This window comes from Geotrypetes seraphini, chromosome 1 (assembly GCF_902459505.1).
Source record: "Geotrypetes seraphini chromosome 1, aGeoSer1.1, whole genome shotgun sequence".
NCBI classification, from domain to species: Eukaryota; Metazoa; Chordata; class Amphibia; order Gymnophiona; family Dermophiidae; genus Geotrypetes; species Geotrypetes seraphini.
The window spans coordinates 448,125,965-448,148,184 of record NC_047084.1 but is presented as its reverse complement, the minus strand read 5'-3'; the positions used below and the strand labels follow the sequence as shown (position 1 = coordinate 448,148,184).

The 22,220-nt window shown below is 44.1% G+C and overlaps 1 protein-coding gene across 3 annotated transcripts in view; it reads right to left on the bottom strand.

Annotated features, from left to right (window-relative positions):
* Window positions 1–18,355, bottom strand: part of ARHGAP4 (Rho GTPase activating protein 4) — a 145,769-nt gene extending 127,414 nt beyond the window's left edge. Inside the window, exons 1-2 of one of the 3 annotated variants that reach the window (XM_033920717.1) lie at window positions 17,756–18,355; window positions 7,127–7,253 (exon numbers count right to left, since the gene is read on the bottom strand). Coding sequence is in view for 1 of the 3 variants with exons in the window: in XM_033920712.1 (XP_033776603.1) it covers window positions 17,756–17,822 (67 nt within the window). In the remaining 2 variants the exon portion in view is untranslated. The remainder of the gene's footprint in view (window positions 1–7,126; window positions 7,254–17,755) is intronic. The other 2 variants (XM_033920712.1, XM_033920724.1) reach the window with 2 other exon arrangements.
* Between the last annotated feature and the right edge of the window lie 3,865 nt (window positions 18,356–22,220).

Genomic DNA, 22,220 nt, shown 5'->3' with positions numbered 1-22,220 from the left:
TCCCCCGAAATTCGTGGGAGGTTCCATTCCAGGAACCCTCACAAATTTCAAAAAAACACGAATATGGTTTTTTTGCTTGTCAAAAGGCAGGAGAGGGCAGCTGGGGCACCGGCAGGTGCAGAAAATCACTTGCAGTATGCTCCGACCACCTCTTCCTGTTACTAAAGCAGGCTACACCAATCAGGAGCTGCTCTGATAGCGTGTCAAAGCAGCTCCTGATTGGTGTAACCATGACTTTAGTACAAGGAAGTGGCAGTCAGAAAATATCGTGAATTACCGAGTCTGCGATTCGTGAACCACAAATTTGCGGGGGTTTACTGTATTATGAATCACAAACTGACTGTCCATACTTCAGATGGACTGTGCTTTATAATATTTTCATGGTGAATTTGATATACTCAATCAATCCAAGATTTATTTTGTACATTTCAAGGCACTTTCTTCATTATCCGTGAATGTGGGATGCTATCAAAGATTTTATTGGTCAATCCATGCTATAGTGGGATTTCTGGGTTTTTTTAAGCACTGGTCAAAATTGCTGAATTTAGCATTGATTGATCTTTGGTTTCATGTACTGACATCTTATTGCCCTTCTGCTCTATTGCCATTAAGTTTTTAGAAGCAATATGATCATATGTTCTGTTGGTATGTATTGCAAAGAACAGCTTATAGATTGTAGGTAGACATACTATTGGGCTATAATTTTGGGGAAGGTTACTTTGGAAATAGAACTGTACTTCCTATTGTTACCCTTTTAATGTTAAGTTTGGTTGCCTAATTGATTTTTGCCATCTTCCACATCTTAGTGGAATGACATTAAGTACCTGAGCCAATAATTAGTGACTCCATCTGGGCCAGGGCTCTTCCATTTTGGGTCTCTTTTTAACCTGCTTTCCAATTCTTTTGTTGTTACTTTAAGCTAGTCTATAACTTTGATGTCTGCCTTTTCCAAATTCTCCTCTATGTAGGGCAGCCATTCTGCTCTTGGTTGTGCTCTACAAGGTTCTTGTACAAGTTTCTCCAGGTTTCTGTTTCAGCTGTACTTAGAAATATTTTCATTGCAGTAGCATAGCCAGACCTGTTATTTTGGGTGGACCCAAAGTTATGTTAGGTGGGCTCTCCCAAACTACCGCCACTGCCACAATACATGTTTTATCCTGCATCTTGCCTCCTTTTCTTCTGCCCTTGGATCTGGCATTTCCTGCCACTCTCTCCAGCCTGTGGCCTGGCAATTCCCCCCTCCTGATGTACCTCAGCTCCTAGGTGGCAACTGTAACGCGCATCTGCTACTTGCACCAGCCCCACAGGCTTCCCTCTGCAATGTATTGTCAAAAAGAAAATAGAAAGCGACATCAGCATAGGATGATAGCATGGCAGAGGGAAGTCTGGAGAACTGGCGAAGGCAGCAGATGCGCATTGCTGTTCTCACCTGCAAGGGTGATGAGGTACATCAGGAAGGGGGAAGTTTAGAAAAAAGAGGGGAGCTGCTGGGCTGTGGACCAGTGAGCAGCGCAAATGCTGGATCCAGATGTGGGAGAGAGAGGCGAAAGGCAGCCACTGATGACTCGTATGCCATCCTTAACAACGCCACTGTTTTACTGTACTAGTGTCCTTCCCCAGTTTCTGATAGAACTGTTTTGCATTCTCTCTAAGCAGCTTATTTTGATATCTCTTATCTTCAGTTTTTTGTTCTTCAGCTGCAACTTGTAATTTTTATAACTTGTAATTTATTATTGGAGCATATGAATTGAAGATCTTCTTCCATTAATGCAGCATGATTCCATTTGATACTTTAGATCTTTTTTATTATTCTTTCGTGAATGTGATCTTTTTAGATGCCTGTCTATCAAGGACACCTTTGCCCACAATAATTTTATTTTTCCTTCAATGTGTTTTCTCATTTTCACTGGCCCTGCGTCCTCACTGGTAAAATTGTCTTAGGCACAGTTTTATATTTCATTAAATTTATGTGATATCAATAGATTTTTCTTAGACTAAGACCTTATTTATCCCACTTTTCATATTTTTTACTCTAGGTATTAAATTCAGCCTGGGTAATCTTTCTCTCTCCTGGAACCCAGCATATTCATATCTTTCCAAATACTTCTAGGTCTTTTTCCTGCACTTTCCTCTTCAGTTAATTTCTTTACCTTTTCTTCATTTCACTCTCTTGCATTTCTGGATCTCTTTTCACCATCTCTACCCCAGTTTTCCTTCTAGCACTCCATTCCGAGCCCCCACTATCTCTTTTTCTCAACCTTTGCCCTAGCGTTCCTTTCTGGATTGCTTCTTTCTCCCTCTGCGTCAGACCTTCTTCATGTACTCCTTTCCAGACCCACTCTTTCTTTTGTGCATCAGCCTTTCTTCTGGTGATTTGTTTCAGACTCTCTCTGCACCAGCTTTTCTTCAGTTGTTCCTTGCTGATACTTTTCTTTCTGAGTTTGTATATACCCTTCTTCTGGTACCCCCACTTAGGGCTTTGCATTCTCTTTCCATTTCTTTTTCCACAAAGCTCTCAATTGTTTTAATATGTTATCACTCACATACGTCTTTAGGGATCTTAAATTTGCATTAATCGCTTTTTGTAGCTTTTCCTATGACAATATTTCTCCCTCCTCCAGTTTTTGGCAAATTCTCTTGATTTACCTTTTTTGATCTAAATAGAGGGTTTGTAGCATAAAGGTAGTAGCACATTATCTCCTTTTTATCTAGAAGAGTCTACTTAATCCTCTTAACTAATTATTTCAGAAGGCACTCTACTGCAAAATGCTCCAAAACTACTACTGCTACTATTTGGGATTCTGCCATGTACTTGTACCCTGGATTGGCCGCTGTGGAAACAGGATACTGGGCTAGTATTGGTCTGGTATGGCTACTCTTATGTTCTTAAATTCTTATCTACCTCAGTGTACTATCAGCAATGAGCATTCAAATTACTTTGCGTTAACATCATGGCAGTAATCACAGCTCATGGTGAAATGTAACACTCCCTGTCAGTGTCTGAGAGGTAATTGGTTCAGGAACTGAGAGGAAGGGCGACATTAAAAAAAAGAAGTTGATGTGGCCTGCATTAACCCCATTCTACCTCTTCTCCCACCCAAATTGGCACAACTTGACTCAACCCCATTCCCCCCACCCCAATTTTACAAAAACTTTTCATAGTGTCAAGCGGTACCTCAGCTCCTTTAAAAAAGTTTTAAAATCCTTTTTATTTAAAGATGCTTTTACTACTTAATGATTTAACTCTTTATTTAAAATTTTTCATGTTCAAAACTTTTAACCTTCTAAATATATCCCTTGTCCCCTCCTATGTGTTTTTACCCTTTATGTTTCTTCTATCTTAGACTGAGAATATTGTAACTGTGCCCCTCTTTCCTACTGTATCTAGTTAGTCATGTTACCCCTTAAGTTCTAACATTGTATGTTATAAATTATTGTTTTTTTTTAAAACTTGTTAAAAATTTTGTTTTTAATAGAGTCTGTTATCTCATATGATGTTTTAAATTGTACATCGCTTAGAAATTGTTATAGGCGATTCATCAAATAAAATTGAACTTGAACTTGAACCTGACATGACTGACATCTGCTCAACCCTCCTTCCCTCGCAATTTTAAAAGGACCTAGTGGAACCCTCCCTACCCCTGACAAAATAACTGCCTGGTCTCTACTGGCACCCTCCAAATGCTTCCCCAGAACCCCTGAACCCTCCCTGCACATATCTTAACAAGAGGTAGGAGCTTCACTTATAAGGCAGACTGACCCCCCACTTGATGCATCTCAGGATGCACTGAAAGGGGCTGGGCACCATCATTCTTCGAGATGACAGAACTGGAGAAAGGAGTGGGTGAGCATCGACCCTGAATCTAGTTAAGATACACATGCGGAGGTTGGGGATTACCACTAGATACCAGGGCCATTTCTTTAAGTCGAGGAAAGAAGCTTGGATCAGAAAGGAAAGGGAGACCACTAGATGCCAGGGAATTCTTTTTTAGGTTGTGGGAAGGGGGAATGGGTCAGGAAGAGGGAGGGAGCCACTAGACCTGGGAATTTTTATTTTTAATTAAAAGGATAGGATATCAGGTCAGGAGGAGGGAGATGTGCCACTAGACACAGGGGCTATGTCAAACGCTACTGGAGGCAGGTGCGTCAACCAACCTTTATACACCACCCTTTGTGGACAATTTCCCTGATTATTATCAGAGCAGCAAAACCCAATGTTACATACCTTCTGTGCATTTTAGCAGAGTACTTAATGGCTTTATTAACACAGATTTTGCAGCCAGGTTTTCCTACTATATAATAAGCACAGAGACCGGATTACTAGAAATTCAGGCTATCTAATAAGCATAGGGACTGAGCTCCTGGTAATTCCCACTGTGCAGGGATGTAACTACCATTGAGCAAGCACAGCAAAATGCCCAGAGCTGCCCAATGTTAAGGGCCACCTGCAGCTGAACCTTGCCTTCTGTGATCCAAGGTCCAGCACCTCCCTGCCCCCTGCACTGAGATACTTACCCACCTACCAGGTTTTCCGCAGGTACAGAATCAGAGACAGCATTAAAGGCTGCTTCTCTGGCTGGCGAGACCTATCCTCTGCCATTTCCCACCACGTTAATGCAACTTCCTGTGGATGAGACAAAGCAGAGGAAAGGTCCCACTGGCCATAGAGGTAGCCTTTAGTGCTGTATCTGATGTTGTGGCTGTGGAGGACCCAGCGGACAGGTAAACAGTTGAGTGCGGGGAAGAAGGGAGATGCCTGAGCCGAGAGCATGTACTCGCATACATGCATGGGAGGAGAGGCGATCTCTATCCTCCCGCACAGGGCTGAGTCCTAGATATGCCACTGTGTAATAAGCACAGGGTCAGAGCTCCTGGGAATTCCTGGTTACCTGTATCAGCAAGAATAAGGTTTAATTTGGGAGTTATGGTTTTCAATATTTTAACAGGCAATGTCAACAAACTTGATAACGTTGTTGCATGGCTCTTCTACCAAATATCAAATGAGAAGCCTTTTTTATGTTTCCAATGTTTAAAATTTTGAAGTCTGCTAGACCAGTGTTCTTCAACCTTTTTACACCTATGGACCAGCGGGGAAAAAAAAATTATTTTGTGGACCGGCAAACTACTAGGACTGAAATTTAAAAACCCCGTTTCCGCCCTGTCTCCGCGAGCTCGGTCCTCGCAAACCATCTGATCCCATCCGTACAAGCCTCAGTTATGATTGTATACTGAATGTATTTTATTAAAGTATAAAAATAAACAATATTCTGTACAAATTGTCATTTTATAAATACAAATAATACAGAGCAAGGATCAACAAAACCCGTCTCCCCTCCCCTTCACATATATCCCCTCTACTATCAAGAAAACTGAATAAGCCAAATTATTACAGAATACTACACAGAAATATCATGCTAACAGAATACCACAGTCACACATAGCAGGAATAGGGTTAGGGGAGTGCAACTAGGGCAACTGCCCCCTGATCAGAGAGAGCCCTAAGCCACTGCCTGGACTTTGCAGTCCCCAGTTATGTCTAATACCAGCTCTAGCAGGATATATATTTCAAATCTGATATATTCTAATCACAAAATAGAAATAAAATTATTTGTTTCTACCTTTTGTTGTCTCTGGTTTCTGCTTTCATCTTCTTTTCACTCTCTTCCTTCCAGCGTCTGTCCTCTCTGTCTCTTCAATCCAGCATCTGCCCCTTCCATCTACTGTCTGACCTCTCCCCCTTCCATATGGTATTTGTCTTCTTTCTATGCCCCCCTCCCCTTTCCATCCAGCCTATGCCCCTCTCTCCTTTTTACATGATTCATTCCAGCTTCACTGCTCTCTTCATTTTTATCTCTCCTACACCAGATCTAGCATCTTTGTCCCTCTCAATTTCTCTGCTGACCCCCCTTCCCATCTCATTCCTGTCTCTCCCCTTCCTCTAATCTCCCTGCAAGCTGTTTCCTTCCTTTTTTCTTCTCCCTTCCCTCCTCCCCCTGTCCAGCAGTAACTCTCATCCCTTTCCTTTCCCTCCTCCCCTCTCAGCAGCATCTCTCCTTCTCCCTCCCTCCAGGTCCAGTAGCAGCTGTCCCTTTTTCCCCTTGCCCAGCAGCTTCCCAGACTCCTTTCCCTCCTCCCCTCCCAGCAGCATCTCTCCTTCTCCCTCTCTAGGTCCAGTAGCAGCTATACTTTTTTCACCATGCCCAGCAGCTTCCCAGACTCCTTTCCCTCCTCCCCTCCCAGCAGCATCTCTCCTCCCTCTCCAGGTCCAGTAACAGCTGTCCCTTTTTTTTTTTCACCATGCCCAGCAGCTTTCTCCCCTCCCAGAAACTCTCCTTACTTGCCAGTGCTGCGATTCAGTAAGGCAGCCTCGGGTCCTTCGCACCGCCTCTGAGGAAAGTGGAAGTTGCATCATCAGAGGTGGCCCGACTCAGCAAAAGCTCCAAAGCTTCCTTCCTGAATCGCTGTGCTTGTAAGGAGAGCCGCTGGGAGGGAAGAAAGCACAGTCTGAGGCTCCCCATTATCTCTCCGGCCCTGCGCTCCTATGCGGACCGGCAGGAAATTGAAGATGTTGATCTCGCTGGTCCTGTGCGGACCGGCAGGAAATTGAAGATGTTGATCTTGCCGGTCCTGTGTGGACCGGCAGGAAATTGAAGATGTTGATCTTGCCGGTCCTGTGTGGACCGGCAGGAATTTTCTGCGGACCGGCGATTGAAAAACTGTGTGCTAGACTGCTTTATTCATATATTCCATAGCAGTTAGCAAAGTGGGGGTGTGGGGTGCTAAAGATCTTCTGCAGTTAAAACACAACAGATCTCGACAACCACATAAAATCTGAAACTACAGTACTCTGAAACAGCAGGAGGTACTTTACTTTTATCAGCAGAAAAGGTGGGCAGTTTTCATATAGGAGTAGCTCATTTACACTGATTTTTCTGGGAGGAGATATGGGGTGATCATGCTATTTGCAGAGCCCAAGGAACCTGAAAATTAATTGGGGAGAGGGGTGCCAAAAGGTTTGCCTAGCATGCCTAAAACCCTTGTACCAGCTCTGCTGTTGTATAAGTGCAGGGACTGAGCTCTAATCTAATCTATCTAATCTAATCTTCTATTTGTGCGTGGTGCATACCTGGTCAGGCTCAAGGCGACTTACAAAGGGAAGGAAAGACATCTCTGTGAGATCTTGCTCTACAAGAAATGTCTTGTTCTGTTCTTCCAAGAAGTCACCCAGCATTGCAGCACCTCGACCAGAAACTCTGTAAGAGGAAGTGGTATTTCAGGGTAAGGGAAAATAGATGACCTTGGCACCTTCCCTTTTTTAAGTGCTAGTGTGATTAAAAATACCATCTTGTCCCCTCCCTCTTCCTGAGCAAATATGAAGTAAGGGCACAAAGAAACCTAAAATTGTTTTACTTGGTTTTTTTTCATCATGATCATGTACATACATCTACATACCTGTTTGTATTGTTTTTCGGTTGGCTTTCAGGCCATTCTGATCAGTCTATTGTACACTCCAATGTCAGTCACTGTTAACGTTCTTGCCTGTAATCACTGTAATGCAGGGCTGATAAGAGGGACAGGGCAGGATTAAAGGGTAGACCAAGTAGGCACATGCTTTGGGCCTGAAGCGTTCAAGGGGGTGCAGAATGCTGCCTGCTCCGATGATGTCAATGTACCTGCCTCCGGACCCAGCTCCAGATGTCCAAGTACTGCCTTCTCCATTATTCATTACCGCCAAACTCAAAAGTTCATGGGAGGTTCCTATACGCTGCCCACGGCTTACACGGAAGCCTTTCCTCTGACCCTGGGATTTTGCGTCAGCTATGAGCAGTGTGTAAGAACCGCTGCCCATGGCCTTTTGAAGACTGAGAGTTTGGCTGCACTAAATAATGAAGAAGGAAGGAGAAGATGCTACTTGGACTTCTGAAGCTAGGCCCAGAGATATACTCTTGCGGGAGGGGGAGCATAGGGGGGCAGGGACAGGGAGGAGTCAGGGCCATGGAGGGACGAGTCCAGGGAGCCCAATGTACTTGGGTGCCTAAGGCTCACTGAAGAATTAATCTTGCCCTGATGAGGGTACAATGTAAGCAAATCCACCTTGTGTTCACACTGCTCCATGGACTCCGAGTTACTTGCAGCTCCCCACTGCTTTGCGTCCTCGTCCTTAAGGCTAGTACCATATATTCAAAAGGTAAGGTTGAGGGGCCAGTATTTCCTGATGCCAATTTTGTGATCATTATCAGAAAGCTCTGGCCCCGCAGCCATACATTTTAAATGTGCTTACAGTACTAGCCATAGGGAATAGCAACGGGGAGCTTCTGTGCAGGCTTTCACAGCTCCACCCAATTCATTTCTGTCTTCCACTAGCAGGAATGACGATCTCCACTGATCATACCATTCCACCCGACTATTTTTTCTTACCCTCCTCCCCACATAGACACACACCCATTATGAAGCTCTAGGCAACTGCCTAGTACACCTAGTGGTAGGGCTAGCCCTGCTCTGATATGATTAGTTTCCATGAAGCATGGGCCTTGCTTAATGCAGGACATTTTGGAGAAACTATGTTGCAGGGATAGTGCTCACTAACTGTGACAGGGGATGGAGACCTCTCTGGGATCCACTTCCTTTGGCATCTGGGGTTTAAGGATTTCCATGTTATCAGGACTTGGTGACATCATAGGACTTGGTGACTTTCTCGTCCCATCTTCTTTCCGACTCACCAATATTACCCGATCTACTCTTTACCATCTTCCTCCTGACTCCGATACTACCTGATCTACTCTTTACCCTGACTAGAAATGACCAATGTTCTTCTTTTGTAACTCACCTTCTTTAACTCTTTTGTAATCCGCCTTGAACCGCAAGGTAATGGCGGAATAGAAATTTCTAATGTAATGTAATGTAATCATAGCGATTGCATGATGACATAGTAAAGCCAGTCATTCATTGAGTGGATAAATGAGTCCCAGATGGTCATGGGGAGAATCCCCCCTCTGATGCCATGAGGAACCCTCCAATAACATGCTGTAAACTATGCAACATGGGAGGAACTGTGCTGGACCTATCAGATGTATACTGCAGCATTAGTCTAGGGCAGGGGTAGGCAATTCTGGTCCTTGAGAGCCAGAGGTCAGGCTTTCAGGATATCCACAATAAATATGCATGAGATAGATTTGCGTTTCAAGGAAGGCAGTGCATGCAAATCCATCTCATACATATTCATTGTGGATATCCTGAAAACCTGACCCTCTCGAGGACTGGAATTGCCTACCCCTGGTCTAGGGGAGGGATACGGACCATGCTGCAGATTATTTGGCATCTCCTACCCAGCCTTCCGACAACCCTGCTGGTTACAGCACAGTGAGTGTTAGCATGTGAAAAACACTGGTCATAGAGTTACTGATTCTTCAGTTACTAATTCTAGCCACACATGGTTAGCAGCTTTGTTATATCACAAATCTCTGGCATTACTATGTCATCAGTCAATAACCATGTCACCAGGACCTGATAACACAGTCGTCATCAGACCCCCTGCCCTGGGATACTCATCCTTACTAAACATAGAAACATAGAAAATGACGGCAGAAAAGGGCCACCGGCCCAACAAGTCTGCCCACTCTAAGGACCCTCCCCCCTAAGTACTTCCTCGAAGTGAACCCACATGCTTATCCCATTTTTTCTTAAAATCGAGCACGTTGCTTGCCTCAGTTACCTGACGTGGAAGGTCATTCCAACGATCAACCACCCTTTCTGTGAAGAAATACTTCCTAGTGTCGCTATGAAATCTCCCACCCCTGATTTTCAATGGATGCCCTCTTGTTGCCATAGGTCCTGTAAGCTGGCTTTTTAAGGATGCTTTCAACTGAGATGGTCGAATTCTATATAACTCAAACATCCTATAGCGTAGAAAAATTTTTAAATGAAAATTAAATGGGTAATTCCCATCCTATTGTCTTAACACCTATGTTCATTTTATTTATGAATTGTATTTAAACCTATCCTCCTCTTGTGTCCTGTATTAATTTGTGTGGTTTTATTCTTAGTTGATTTTTACTTTTACCCTGATTTTATTTGTAAATTGCATTGGATTATGATATTGCAATCAAATCAAACTTTTAAATAAACTTGAAACTCATCTGTTTACAGCAGTAATTACTGAAGATCATGAGTGTTATATTGTCGTGCTTCAGATTGTTGGTGTATTTATTATGTGTGTTCACTTGTGCTTCGCTTTGTATAAGGCGAATAATAAATAAACAATACAATACATGAGGACATCACAACTTAAGTCAGAACCTCTCCCTTATTCCCCCTAGGTCCAGAATTCCTTGAAAGCGGGGCACGACACCTTTCTTCCTCTTCCCTCACCCATTACATTAGATGTTGCATGTATAAGCAATTTAACCAGGTGTGCTTGGAAATTCTTTATAATCAAGCCTGTGGCACCCAAAACTATGGAAAATATTTCTCTATCCTTCTGCCACATTTTCTTGGTCTCAGACTGCATTTACCGTATATACTCGAATATAAGTTAATCTGAATATAAGTCAAGACCCCCATTTTCCCTCCAAAAAGGAGGAAAAATGGGTTGACTCGAATATAAGTCGGGCGGCTTAATATTCAAGTGCCCTGCCCTGTCAGGCTCTGCACCCAGTCCCCTCCCTGCTAGGCACTGCACCCAGCCCCCTTCCCTCCCTCCCTTCCCTGTCAGGCACTGCACCCAGCCCTCTTTCCTCCCTCCCTCCCTGTCAGGCTCTGCACCCAGCCCCCTTTCCTCCCTCCCCTGTCAGGCACTGCACCCAGCCCTCTTTCCTCCCTCCCTCCCTGTCAGGCTCTTCACCCAGTCCCCTTCCTTCCTTCCCTCCCCTGCCAGGCTCTGAACCCTGTCCCCCCTCTCTGCCCTGTCCTCGTACCTCCTCTGCCAATCCCTGGTGGTCCAGAGGTGCAGCGGGCAGGAGCAAGGTTTCTGAGCTCCTGCCCTGCTGCTAACCCGGTCAGTGGTGGCTGTTGCGAGATTCGATTTTTTTTCTGCCACTGAGCAGCAACGAGCAGGAGCGCGCTTTGGCGCTTCTGCTTGGTGCTTAGCAGCTTCTTGACTGGCTCCCACAAATTCTCACAAAAATTTTCGGGAGCCAGTCAAGAAGCTGTTCAGCACTGAGAAAGCACGCCAAAGCGCACTCCTGATCATTGCCACTCAGCAGCAGAAGAAATCGGACTGTAAAATAAAAGTTAAAGGTATGAGAAAAATATTGAACTGTGTTGGACCTAAAATACAGCCCTGCAGAACACCCGATTTCATTGAAAAAGAGCTTTCTGCTCTAAGAGCCAATAGTAGTTCTCAGCTCTCTGCTCTTGGAAGTGGGAGGAGTCCACACAGTGTACAGGACAACTTCCCCATTGCCATGACATCAGAGGCCTGCCTTCTGAATCTGTGCATTAACCTATTGTTTTGTGATGATCTGAGTGTATGTGAATATGCATATGGAATGATCACTGCATATAAATAACTTGATTGTTGTGAATAAAGTGACCTATGATACTTGAGTGAAGTGATGTAGCGATACTTGAGGATCGAGCTAGGTACTTAGGACCTGAGTTGGCCACTGTTGGAAACAGGATACAGGGCTTGATGGACCTTCGGTCTGTCCCAGTATGGCAATTCTTATGTTCTTAACTTTCTCTCTCTCTCTCTACACCAGTTCACTGAAGAGTCACTCAGGACTGATACCTCTACAGTCAATATTGTTCAGGTGTGTTTCTCTTTTACCACTATGTCTGGTTTCCTTCTATCCCATAACCTGATCATAACCTCTTCATGCTTCATGATCTTAGGGTCATGATCCCACTGCTTTTCCAGCTTAGCAATGTTGTAATGTTTACAAAGGCTCCAATGGATAAGGCGTGACACCTTTTTGTGCTTTTCTGTATAGAGGTTTTCTGCTGTCACAAGTCTACAGCCATGTAAAGGGCAACTGAATTTCAATTTCAAATTTGGATTCGGCACCAAAACTAGACCAAAATCTGAGTTCAGATTTTGGCTGAAAATGCCTGTGATTTTTGGCTGAAACCCAAAACCCATCCCCCCCTCCCTCTCATCCTTACTACCAAGCAGTTAATTTCAATTAGTTTTGGCAAAAAATCAGATCCTGAGTTCAACTGGGCTCTTCAGCCAGCTACAAGATGAATGACCATTTCCAGCTCTTCCTTACAGAATTTACAGATGTTTGTGGCACCAGTTTTTCTATGCTTCCTGTAAACCATCTCATCAGTAATCTGCTGTCCTGAGCTGCAACTATCACCTGTTCATCCTTAGGTTTCAATTCACCTCTCCTTAACCATTTATGCTTAATGTATCTTGCAGCATTTAGGGGGAAATTCTAGAAACGGCACCTAAACTTAGGCACCTAAGAGGCTTATAATCAAAACTTATACACGTCTAAAAACCTGCCCTAGTCAGCACTTGGATGACCTAAAAGACAGGTCATGTGTGCCCACCAAACCCCCCCCCCCAAACCCTACTCTACTGCTATATAGGTATCACCTGCAGCTATTGGGGTTGTAGATAGGTGGGTAAAGTGGGTTTTGGGGTGCTCACCATAACCTACAAGGGAGTTCTGGTGATATGTTTATATGGCACCCTTTTTGTGAACTTCACAGCAGTGCCCTCTAAGGCACAATTTATGGCAAGATATACACTGGAAATAAAGGCTTGGAAAACCCTGGCGCGATTCTCTATAAGGCACCTTTGTATGATTGACACGCGATCGATCAGTGGCCGCTTTTTAGACCTTAGTCTCCACAGTTACACCAGGTCTTTCTCTGGTCAGCACCTTCTAGGAAACTGGAGGTGTCCATTTCTTTATCCACCCTGTCCAAACAAATACTATGATTTCAAGAGTCTCCCGCTCCCATCCCACCTTCAGCAGCAGCCTTCACACCAGTGGAGATGCTTCATCTCACCCTATATTCCCACTTCTATTTTTATCCACCCCCACAAAGACATGAATAGCAATATAGATACACTTCAGCTCAAAACAGTACTGAAATGGCTTTCTTTGCTTCTAAAAAAATCATGGTGGGGGAGCTGCACAGAGAGCAGTACGGTCATTAATACATGCAGGTCACTACTCAGGGCCGAATCAAATCAAAAGCGACATGCTTGAGCATGAATCACTACTTCCAATTTTCACTCTTGAGCAGGCAGCACGTGAACTAGCTGCGAACAATTTTTGAACTCTGTCATCTCGTACTGCTAATGCAGGAATAACACTTAGAAAAAGGTTTCCTGTGAAAAGTGCACATCTCACAGCAGAATGGGTTGGAGTAAGAAGACAGACAGCTTGTCAGCAGTTAGATGAAAATATGTGTGCTGGTATATAGGAGGAGATGCTGCAGGGCAGGAGCGAGGCACATAGGCAAAGCTGTGTGTGGGTGTTGGGGGGGTAGGGTTACCATATGGCTCTAGAACAGGGGTCTCAAAGTCCCTCCTTGAGGGCCGCAATCCAGTCTGGTTTTCAGGATTTCCGCACTGAATTTGCATGAGATCTATGTGCATGCACTGCTTTCTATTGAAAGCAACTCCAGTCCTTAAAGGCCAGAATCCAGTCGGGTTTTCAGGATTTCCTCAATGACTATGCATGAGATCTATTTGTATGCACTGCGAGGGAAGCGGTGGGGCCGTTGGATGACCATGGAATAAAGGGAGTGCTAAAGGAGGACAAAGAAATCGCCGACAAACTGAACACATTTTTTGTGTCTGTATTTACCTAAGAGGATATACACAGCATACCAGAACCCATCAGGCTACATGCTGGAAAAGAAGATGGGAAACTGACACGTTTGACGGTCAGTCTAGAAGAGGTATGCAAGCAGATTGATAGGCTTAAGAGCGACAAATCCCCAGGACCAGATGGCATCCATCTGAGGGTCATCAAGGAACTGAAAGGGACTATAGCTGAACTGCTTCAGCTAATAGCCAATCTGTCGATCAAATCGGGAAAGATTCCGGAAGACTGGAAGGTGGCGAATGTTACGCCGATCTTCAAAAAAGGTTCGAGGGGAGATCCAGGAAACTACAGACCGGCGAGTCTGACCTTGGTACCGGGAAAGATGGTAGAGGCGCTGATAAAGGACCACATCATTGATCACCTTGACGGACACGATCTGATGAGGACCAGCCAGCACGGTTTCAGTAAAGGCAGATCTTGCCTGACGAACTTGCTGCATTTCTTTGAGGGAGTAAACGAGCAGATAGACAAGGGCGACCCGGTTGACATTGTATATCTGGATTTTCAGAAGGCGTTCGACAAAGTTCCACATGAATGACTACTTCGGAAAATTGCATGCCATGAAATCGAGGGTGAAATACTCATGTGGATTAAAAACTGGCTGGGGCATAGGAAACAGAGAGTGGGGGTAAATGGACAATATTCGGACTGGAAGAGGGTCACCAGTGGGGTGCCGCAGGGCTCAGTGCTTGGACCTGTGCTCTTCAACATCTTTATAAACGATCTGGACTTTGGTACGACGAGCGAGGTGATTAAATTTGCAGACAATATGAAGTTATACAGCAGGGGTAGGGAACTCCGGTCCTCGAGAGCCATATTCCAATCAGGTTTTCCCCAATGAATATGCATTGAAAGCAATGCATACAAATAGATCTCATGCATATTCATTGGGGAAATCCCAATATGGCTCTCAAGGACTGGAGTGCCCTATCCCTGTTATACAGAGTAGTGAAGGCACAGGGGGACTGCGAAGATCTACAACGGGACATAATCAAGCTCAAGAAATGGGCATCGACATGGCAAATGAGGTTCAATGTGGATAAGTGCAAAGTGATGCATGTGGGGAACAAAAATCTCATGCACGAATACAGGATGTCCAGGTCGGTACTTGGAAAGACCTCCCAGGAAAGGGACTTGGGAGTTCTGATCGACAAGTCCATGAAGCCATCTGCACAATGTGCTACGGTGGCAAAAAGGGTGAACAGAATACTAGGAATGATCAAGAAGGGGATCATGGGAAGAGAGAAACAAGATGGCGACGATAGCGGACGTCTGAGAAGGAGGCTCCCTCTTTCATAGTCGGCCGGCGTACTTTTGATCCAACAGTCCCCTTACCTCAATAAGGGTAAGAGGAAAGGAGCCCTTTGCGGCAACCCTCCGGCGGCAACAGTGGCACCGCGTCTGGTGCAGTCTACGAACGAGGGAGCATTGGCCCGCTCGGGCGAATCTGCGGGGGCTACTTCAGGGGTAAGCCCGAATTCGTCGGGCAAACTTAGCCAGCAGCTTCGAGCGTTGTTGAGCCCGGACCAAAGGCAGCCACCACCCCAACCCAGAAGCAGTGCAGAGCTGGGAGTGCCTGAGACGATGACCCGGGAGGAGACTTCGATCCTCAGAGAAGGAGGGCTGGTAGCTCAATATCATCGGGAGCTGAAGAAGCTGGAGAACAGCGACAGCTAACTCACACTGCAGAAGAGGTGAGAGGAGCTTCGGGCAGAAGTAATATCAATTTTGGGGTGCTGGAGAAACCTAAGAAAATAGATATGGAGGCTTTATGGCAGGCCATTTCAGTTATGGACGCTAACCTCAAACTGTCTTTTTCCACTTTAAATATCGATTATGGGACTATGCATTCTAAAGTGGAGCAATAGGGTTTGATCCTTAAAGATTTGAGTGAAAAAAATAGAAAAACAGGAGACAAGAATATGTGAAATGAAAACTTTGGACTTGGAATTAGTAAAAGAAAGATCATTTATTGCTAGGAAAATGGAAAGTTTTGAAAACCAATTAAGGAAAAATAACTTGAGACTCCTGAACTTTCTTAAATGTCCCTTAATTTCACCAACGGAGATGGCAAGAAAGTACTTTAAGGAAATTTTGCTTTCTCCTACAGAAAGTTTGTCACTTATCGTTAGAGCTAATTATCCTCAATTAAAGAAACCTGTGGAAGTTTCCACTCCTAATGAGATTCAAGGGACAAATAATGGAAATATGAATTTGACAACTTTTCTGAAAAACTCTTTAGAGGTTATAACGGAAAGGAAAACCCTGTTAATAACTCTTGCCTTGGAAAGTGATAGAGAATATTTATTACGTCTGTATTTTCGTCATATTAATGACCAGTTTTAGGTTCTAATGTTCGAATATTTCCAGATATGTCTTTAAGATCTCAGAGGCGTAGGAAGGAATTCTTGGCATTAAGGCCAAGAGTTCTAGCCCTGGGAGCAAATTTCTTGGTGAAATTTCCTGTAAAATGTTTTGTTCTCTATCAGAATAAGAACTATTTATTTTTTGAACCTAAACAACTGTTAGGATTTATAGAATCTAAAGAGCAAGTAGTGCCGGTAGCTGAAAATGTGTAGCCTGTCATGAATGGCTGTAGCACTGCAGATGAGTGCCGCTTTCTAGGTGGATATGACTGTTTCATTTGTAATTTTTTTTTTCTTCTAAAAGTCTCTCTCCAATTGTTGTGGACGAAATAACTTGAATTGTAAGTAACTAACCAAAAACACTGAATTAAGTGGATTTGGAATTATAGATTTTCTTTTTAACAATCTTTGTAAATATGTGCACAAGTATGTGAATTGCTTGTTTGAATTGGATAAATTGAATAAATAAATAATAATAATAAAAGAAGGGGATCACAAACAGATCAGAGAAGGTTATCATGCCGCTGTACTGGGCCATGGTGCGCCCTCACCTTGAGTACTGCGTCCAGCACTGGTCGCCGTACATGAAGAAGGATACGGTACTATTCGAAAGAGTCCAGAGAAGGGCAATTAAAATGGTTAAGGGGCTGGAGGAGTTGCCGTATAGCGAGAGATTAGAGAAACTGGGCCTCTTCTCCCTTGAAAAGAGGAGACTGCGAGGGGACATGATCGAAACATTCAAAATACTGAAGGGAATAGACTTAGTAGAGAAAGACAGACTGTTCACCCTCTCCAAGGTAGGGAGAACGAAAGGACACTCTTTACAGTTGAAAGGGGATAGATTCCGTACAAATGTAAGGAAATTCTTCTTTACCCAGAGTGGTAGAAAACTGGAACGCTCTTCCGGAGTCTGTTATAGGGGAAAACACCTTCCAGGGTTTCAAGACAAAGTTGGACAAGTTCATGCTAAACTGGTGAGACTGGACTCATTTGGAGCACTGGTCTTGACCTTGGGGCCACCGCGTGAGCGGACTGCTGGGCAGGATGGACCATTGGTCTGACCCAGCAGCGGCAATTCTTATGTTCTTATGGATTCCGGCCCTCAAGGATTGAAGTTACCCACCCCTGGGGTAGGGGGTGTCAGTGCAGGAGTAACTACATGTTGAAGGGTATAACTGAGGTAACAAGGGACAGTTGCAGTACTGGAGTAACCAGAGTTGCTGCAAGGCAAGATTGTTAGGTTTTAACAAGAGCTGGAGGGTCTCAGTACTACAGGGAAAGACTAAGGTGCATTGCTAGTACTCTGGGTAATGGGCGAGGTACATTATCAGAGCTGTGGGGGGGGAGGTTGAGTCCTAGAGTAGCAGCGATTGCTGCAAGGCAGTAATGAAATAAATAAGCAGAGCTGCGGCTCCTCAATGCTGAGGTAAGAGGATCTACTACCGGTTAGGAGTGAGGTGTACAATATAGGGCAGCTGCGGTAATAGGAAGTACTGCAGGGCAGGCATGAGATGCTTTTTAAACGTTTATCAGCTGGCTATGAAAAGTTCAGAAAAATATGTATCCCCAACAGAAACTGTGTGAAGGCCAGAGGGCTCTTACCTTTCACCTGGTTTTCATACTCCACCTGCGGCCCCCGGTCCTTGCGCAGTTTCCCGTGAGAGGCCATAGTCCCCCCTCTGTTGCTACTCCGACGGAGAACTTGTTCAGGTGCAATATCCTTTGCAAATCCTTTTGAATTTGTGGGTAGCTGGGCAGCGCATCGCGATACCTTACAGCCTCTCAATTAGGGGGGGGGGGGAGAGAAAAAAGTGCACTTAACATTCCGAAAGAAAGTCTCCCGCAAAAATGAAAATTTTCAAAACCTGAGAATTGCAAAAATAAAACTCCTAACTTTCTTTTTGGACCTGCAGATCTTATACAGTGATGAACTTGGCAGAGGAGAAGGGAAGGGGGAGAGCCGGAAGAGTCTCTGATGGCCGAAGTCGCGACGGTGGCCGCTGTTCGCGCAGGTTCTGCAGTTTGCCCGAGCTTAGGGGGGGGGGGGGTAAGAGGCTCCTGCCCAGAGGCCACCTCTCTGCCCTCCTGAAAGAGTCGCGCGGTGCAGCCACCCAGCAGCGGGAAAATGCCACACACACATCAACGCAGCAGCAAAGCCAGAGAGCACAGGAAACAGGCAGACTGACACACCTACACGTAGAGGAACCACTCAAGCACAAGACGCGCACGCATAAAATAAAACGATAAAATGCACATCCAGGGAGGGAGGGGGGATTATAAGGGCTTTTAATTGATTATTTATACAGATGATAAATAGAAAAGAAGGGTGGGGTTTTTTTTGAGGTTTGATAAATAAGTCTGATTTACAATATGAAAACTTAAGTTTTAAATATGTATAATATAACTCTGAACATATGATACATTTTTTAAATTACTTTAATGATAATGATTGGGAGGGTAATGTTCTAAATGAATCTTGTAAAATTATAAGTGATGTCTAAAGTGTTAAATGTATAATCTATGTTGTTTACACTTATTGAAAGTGTTTTAAAATAGAATAGATTATAAAAATAAAAAAAAGACACGCACACACACACACAAAACACAGGCGCTTACAATCCGTCTCTTTAAGGCTATGAGCTTTAACTTGTACCCTACCAACACACGAGAAAAGTAACCTAAACAGAGGCAGGACGGACCAGCACCAGAAGTTGAGAACTTCCTCCTTTAATTTTTATTTTAAAAAATGTATATTCCGCTTAACACTAAGCGGCTTACAATAAAATCTTTTATATCAGTCTCATTATTTAGGTGGATCAGGATGTTGCTTGTCTTTTAACTTATGATATTGTGATTTTGTGCAGCTAGGGAAATCCAAAGTAACATTTTTATTTATTTTATTTTAATGTATCTTTAATCTATCTTCATTGTAAACCACTTTGAACCTCGCGGTATATAAGAAATCAAATTAAATCAAAATATTTCAACATAAAAACGCTGTGTTAGTACTCAGATTCCATTATAGAATACCAGTGTAACCTGGTCATCAGCCCATATTGTATTTAGGCGAGCACAGTTACGCCAGCCCTAGAGTCTCAACATGTCAAGAGCGTGTGGAGCATATTATATTCAGTAAGTTGCACATAAATGCCAGCCCTGCCTGTGCCTTCCCATGTGATTACCCTTCCTTGCATTTACACCTTCTTAAAGAATAACAGTCGATTAGATGCCACTTACGTGCATATGTGTCAGCTTTCTTTACATATACACACACAAGTGGTGTGTAATTGCAAGCATCCTGTTGGCCCTCTAAACCTTAATTTTCTAACAGGATGAGAAGTTCAAAAAGGCAACCCCTGTGCTTTTATTAAATAACACATGTATAGAACATATAGAAGGGGTAGGGAGGGAAAACTAATGTAATATTAATATGATATAAAATTCTGATAAAGGGGTTATTTAATTCACATTGTAAGAACATTTAATAATAATTTCAAGTGTTTTTTCATAATTGAATGTATTACACTTGATGTAAGAATTTAAAAAAAGAATAAAAAATATTTATTATAAAAAAAAATAAAATAAAATAAACTCCCAGTTTCAGCCCCAACAGCACAAAAATGCCAACACCCATTTACACCTGCTTTGAAGGTGTAAAGCAGGGTGAATACCTTTATGTATGTACACATCTTAAAATATGCATGTACATTGAAATTCCACATGTGCTCCTATGTGCAGGTCATGTAAAAGTTGGCACATACAATCCATATGCATGCTTTTTCAGCATTTTATAAAAGCCCATGTAAAAGTCTTAATGTGCAGAAAAAGCTTTATGATATTCCCCCTTCCCCATATGTATTACTTATGTAGCATGTGTAAAAGTGCCACTTCAATAAAGTTAAATGACTCTCAATATTTGTTCATGTCTACAATGTTGTATAGCTCTTTCTCTGAGTTTCGACAGTCGGCTCAGCCTCTAGAGATGGACTAGGCATCCAACTCGGATGGCAGAATTTGGAAGGTGATATGGCTCTGGCACTTGGGAGAACCTTCTCACATGTCTCTGCTGCTGCTGTCCCCTCCCTTGCTTCTGGACCAGCCAGAAGATTAAAGAAGCATCAGGGTTGTGAAGGCTCTGTAAGCACAGATTTGCACTGAAGTGCTTCTTTGTCCTGCCCCCTCCAACAAAGACTTCCTGTCAAAGGGGAGGAGGGGATAAAACTGCTTCGGTGAGGGTCTGTGCACAGCACTGATGCTTCTTTAATCTTCAGGTCAGCCCAAGAGTTCTTAGAGGCAGCAGCAGCAAAAAGGAGGGAAATGGTGGACACAAGGTGGAGATAGGGAAATGAGAATTTTGCCATCTAAGGGGGATAGGTTGGAGGGAGAAGGGAGATGTTGGGCAAGTGTGTTGCCTGGGTGGGGGTGGGGAGAGGAGAGGGGAAAGTGATACGCTTAACTGAGGTGGGGATGAGACTGAAGGTTCTCTTAAGGCTAACCTTTGAGCTAGCCCTGGATTTTGGACCAATATAATATACAATGTGTACACTGCAATTCTGCTACCAAGGCCCAAAAATGCCTCCTGTCATCAAGAGGAAAAGTTGGCAAACTCCCTGTGCAGGGAACTTCCAACATCTTTCTCTCCTCACTAGTCATTTTCCCAGATCCCACTAGAGCAGGGGTGTCCAACCTTTTGGCTTCCCTGGGCCGCATTGGCCCCTAAACATTTTTCTAGGGCTGCACAAATGCACAAACACTGCAGCAAGAGAGAGGAGGGAGCTGGCAAGATGGTAAACACCCAGGGACAGCAGAGGAAAACACTGCATCGCCCTCGACTGGGGCCACACAAAATACTTCACGGGGCCGCATGCGGCCCTTGGGCCATAGGTTGGACACCCCTGCCCTAGAGTGTTGAGGCCAGGCAGAGAAAATGGTGCTAGAGGTCCCCTGTGCAGACTAGCACAGCAATTAATGCCAGAAATGGGTTTGATTTTCAGGACAGCCACATTAAGCAAATTACCCCAATTCTTGGAACAAATATATATAAATTTCATCAATGTTCATTGTGGAAAGCCTGAAAAATCTGAACCTGGTTGTGACAGGTTATAACATTTCATTCATACCCTACACATACCTCTTTAAAAACCTCCAAGTCGCCCATCCTACACATACACTGCATGACAAGCCAGGAGGAGACACAGGGAAGTTAGGGGAGCCCTGTCGCAGGCAGAAGGGGGTGAATAAGCCACCCCCTCTCCTCAGAGGACTCCTCAATTTTCCCTCCTTAAAAAGAAAAATGCAGTTTCGCAGAACTGGAAGATTCTGTCTCAGCAGGAACAGCACTAGGGGAGTGCAACCAGAGCAATGTGTTCAGGTCAAAAAGTCAAAGGAGGCCCCCTAAGCTCACCCAGAGCTGGAGGCATAGCTTGCTGATGAGCTTTGGGGTCCCCTTCCACATTTCTGCCCAAAGCCTCAGCATATCTAACCCCAGCCCTGCTTCTGAAGAGCTGATACAGGTGGGAATTTCTCACTGGCTTTCGCAACTAGGTTCCTCTTTTCATAATTTCCTCATTTAGGCCAACGGATATCAAACAACTGTTCATTTCAGATACCCTCCATTTTAAGGAAATTATAGCTATACAGCACCAGTTGGGCAAAGCAGATCCAGTGACAGAGGGCCCAGCCAGCCTGTCACTCCTCCAGATGAAGTGTGAATAAAATAACTCTCATTATTATTATTTTAGTATTTATGTACTGCTTAAATGTCCCCACAGGGTTCCTAAGCGGTTTATATTATATGGTGGTCAGGTACTCTAAACATCTTCCTTACCTGTCCTGGGGGGCTCACAATCCTGAGGCAATGGAGGGTTAAGTAGCTTGCCCAGGATCACAAGGAATGGCGTTGGGCTTGAGTCTGCAACCTCAGGGTGCTGAAGCAGCAGCTCTCACCACTAGGCCTGAGTGTTCTGTCTCCAGAGTTCCTTCTTGTGAAAGGCACCAACAAGAGGCAACCGTAAGCCTGCTGTTGAAAACCACCACTGAGAATAGTGATAAGTTCAGCAATCTGCTC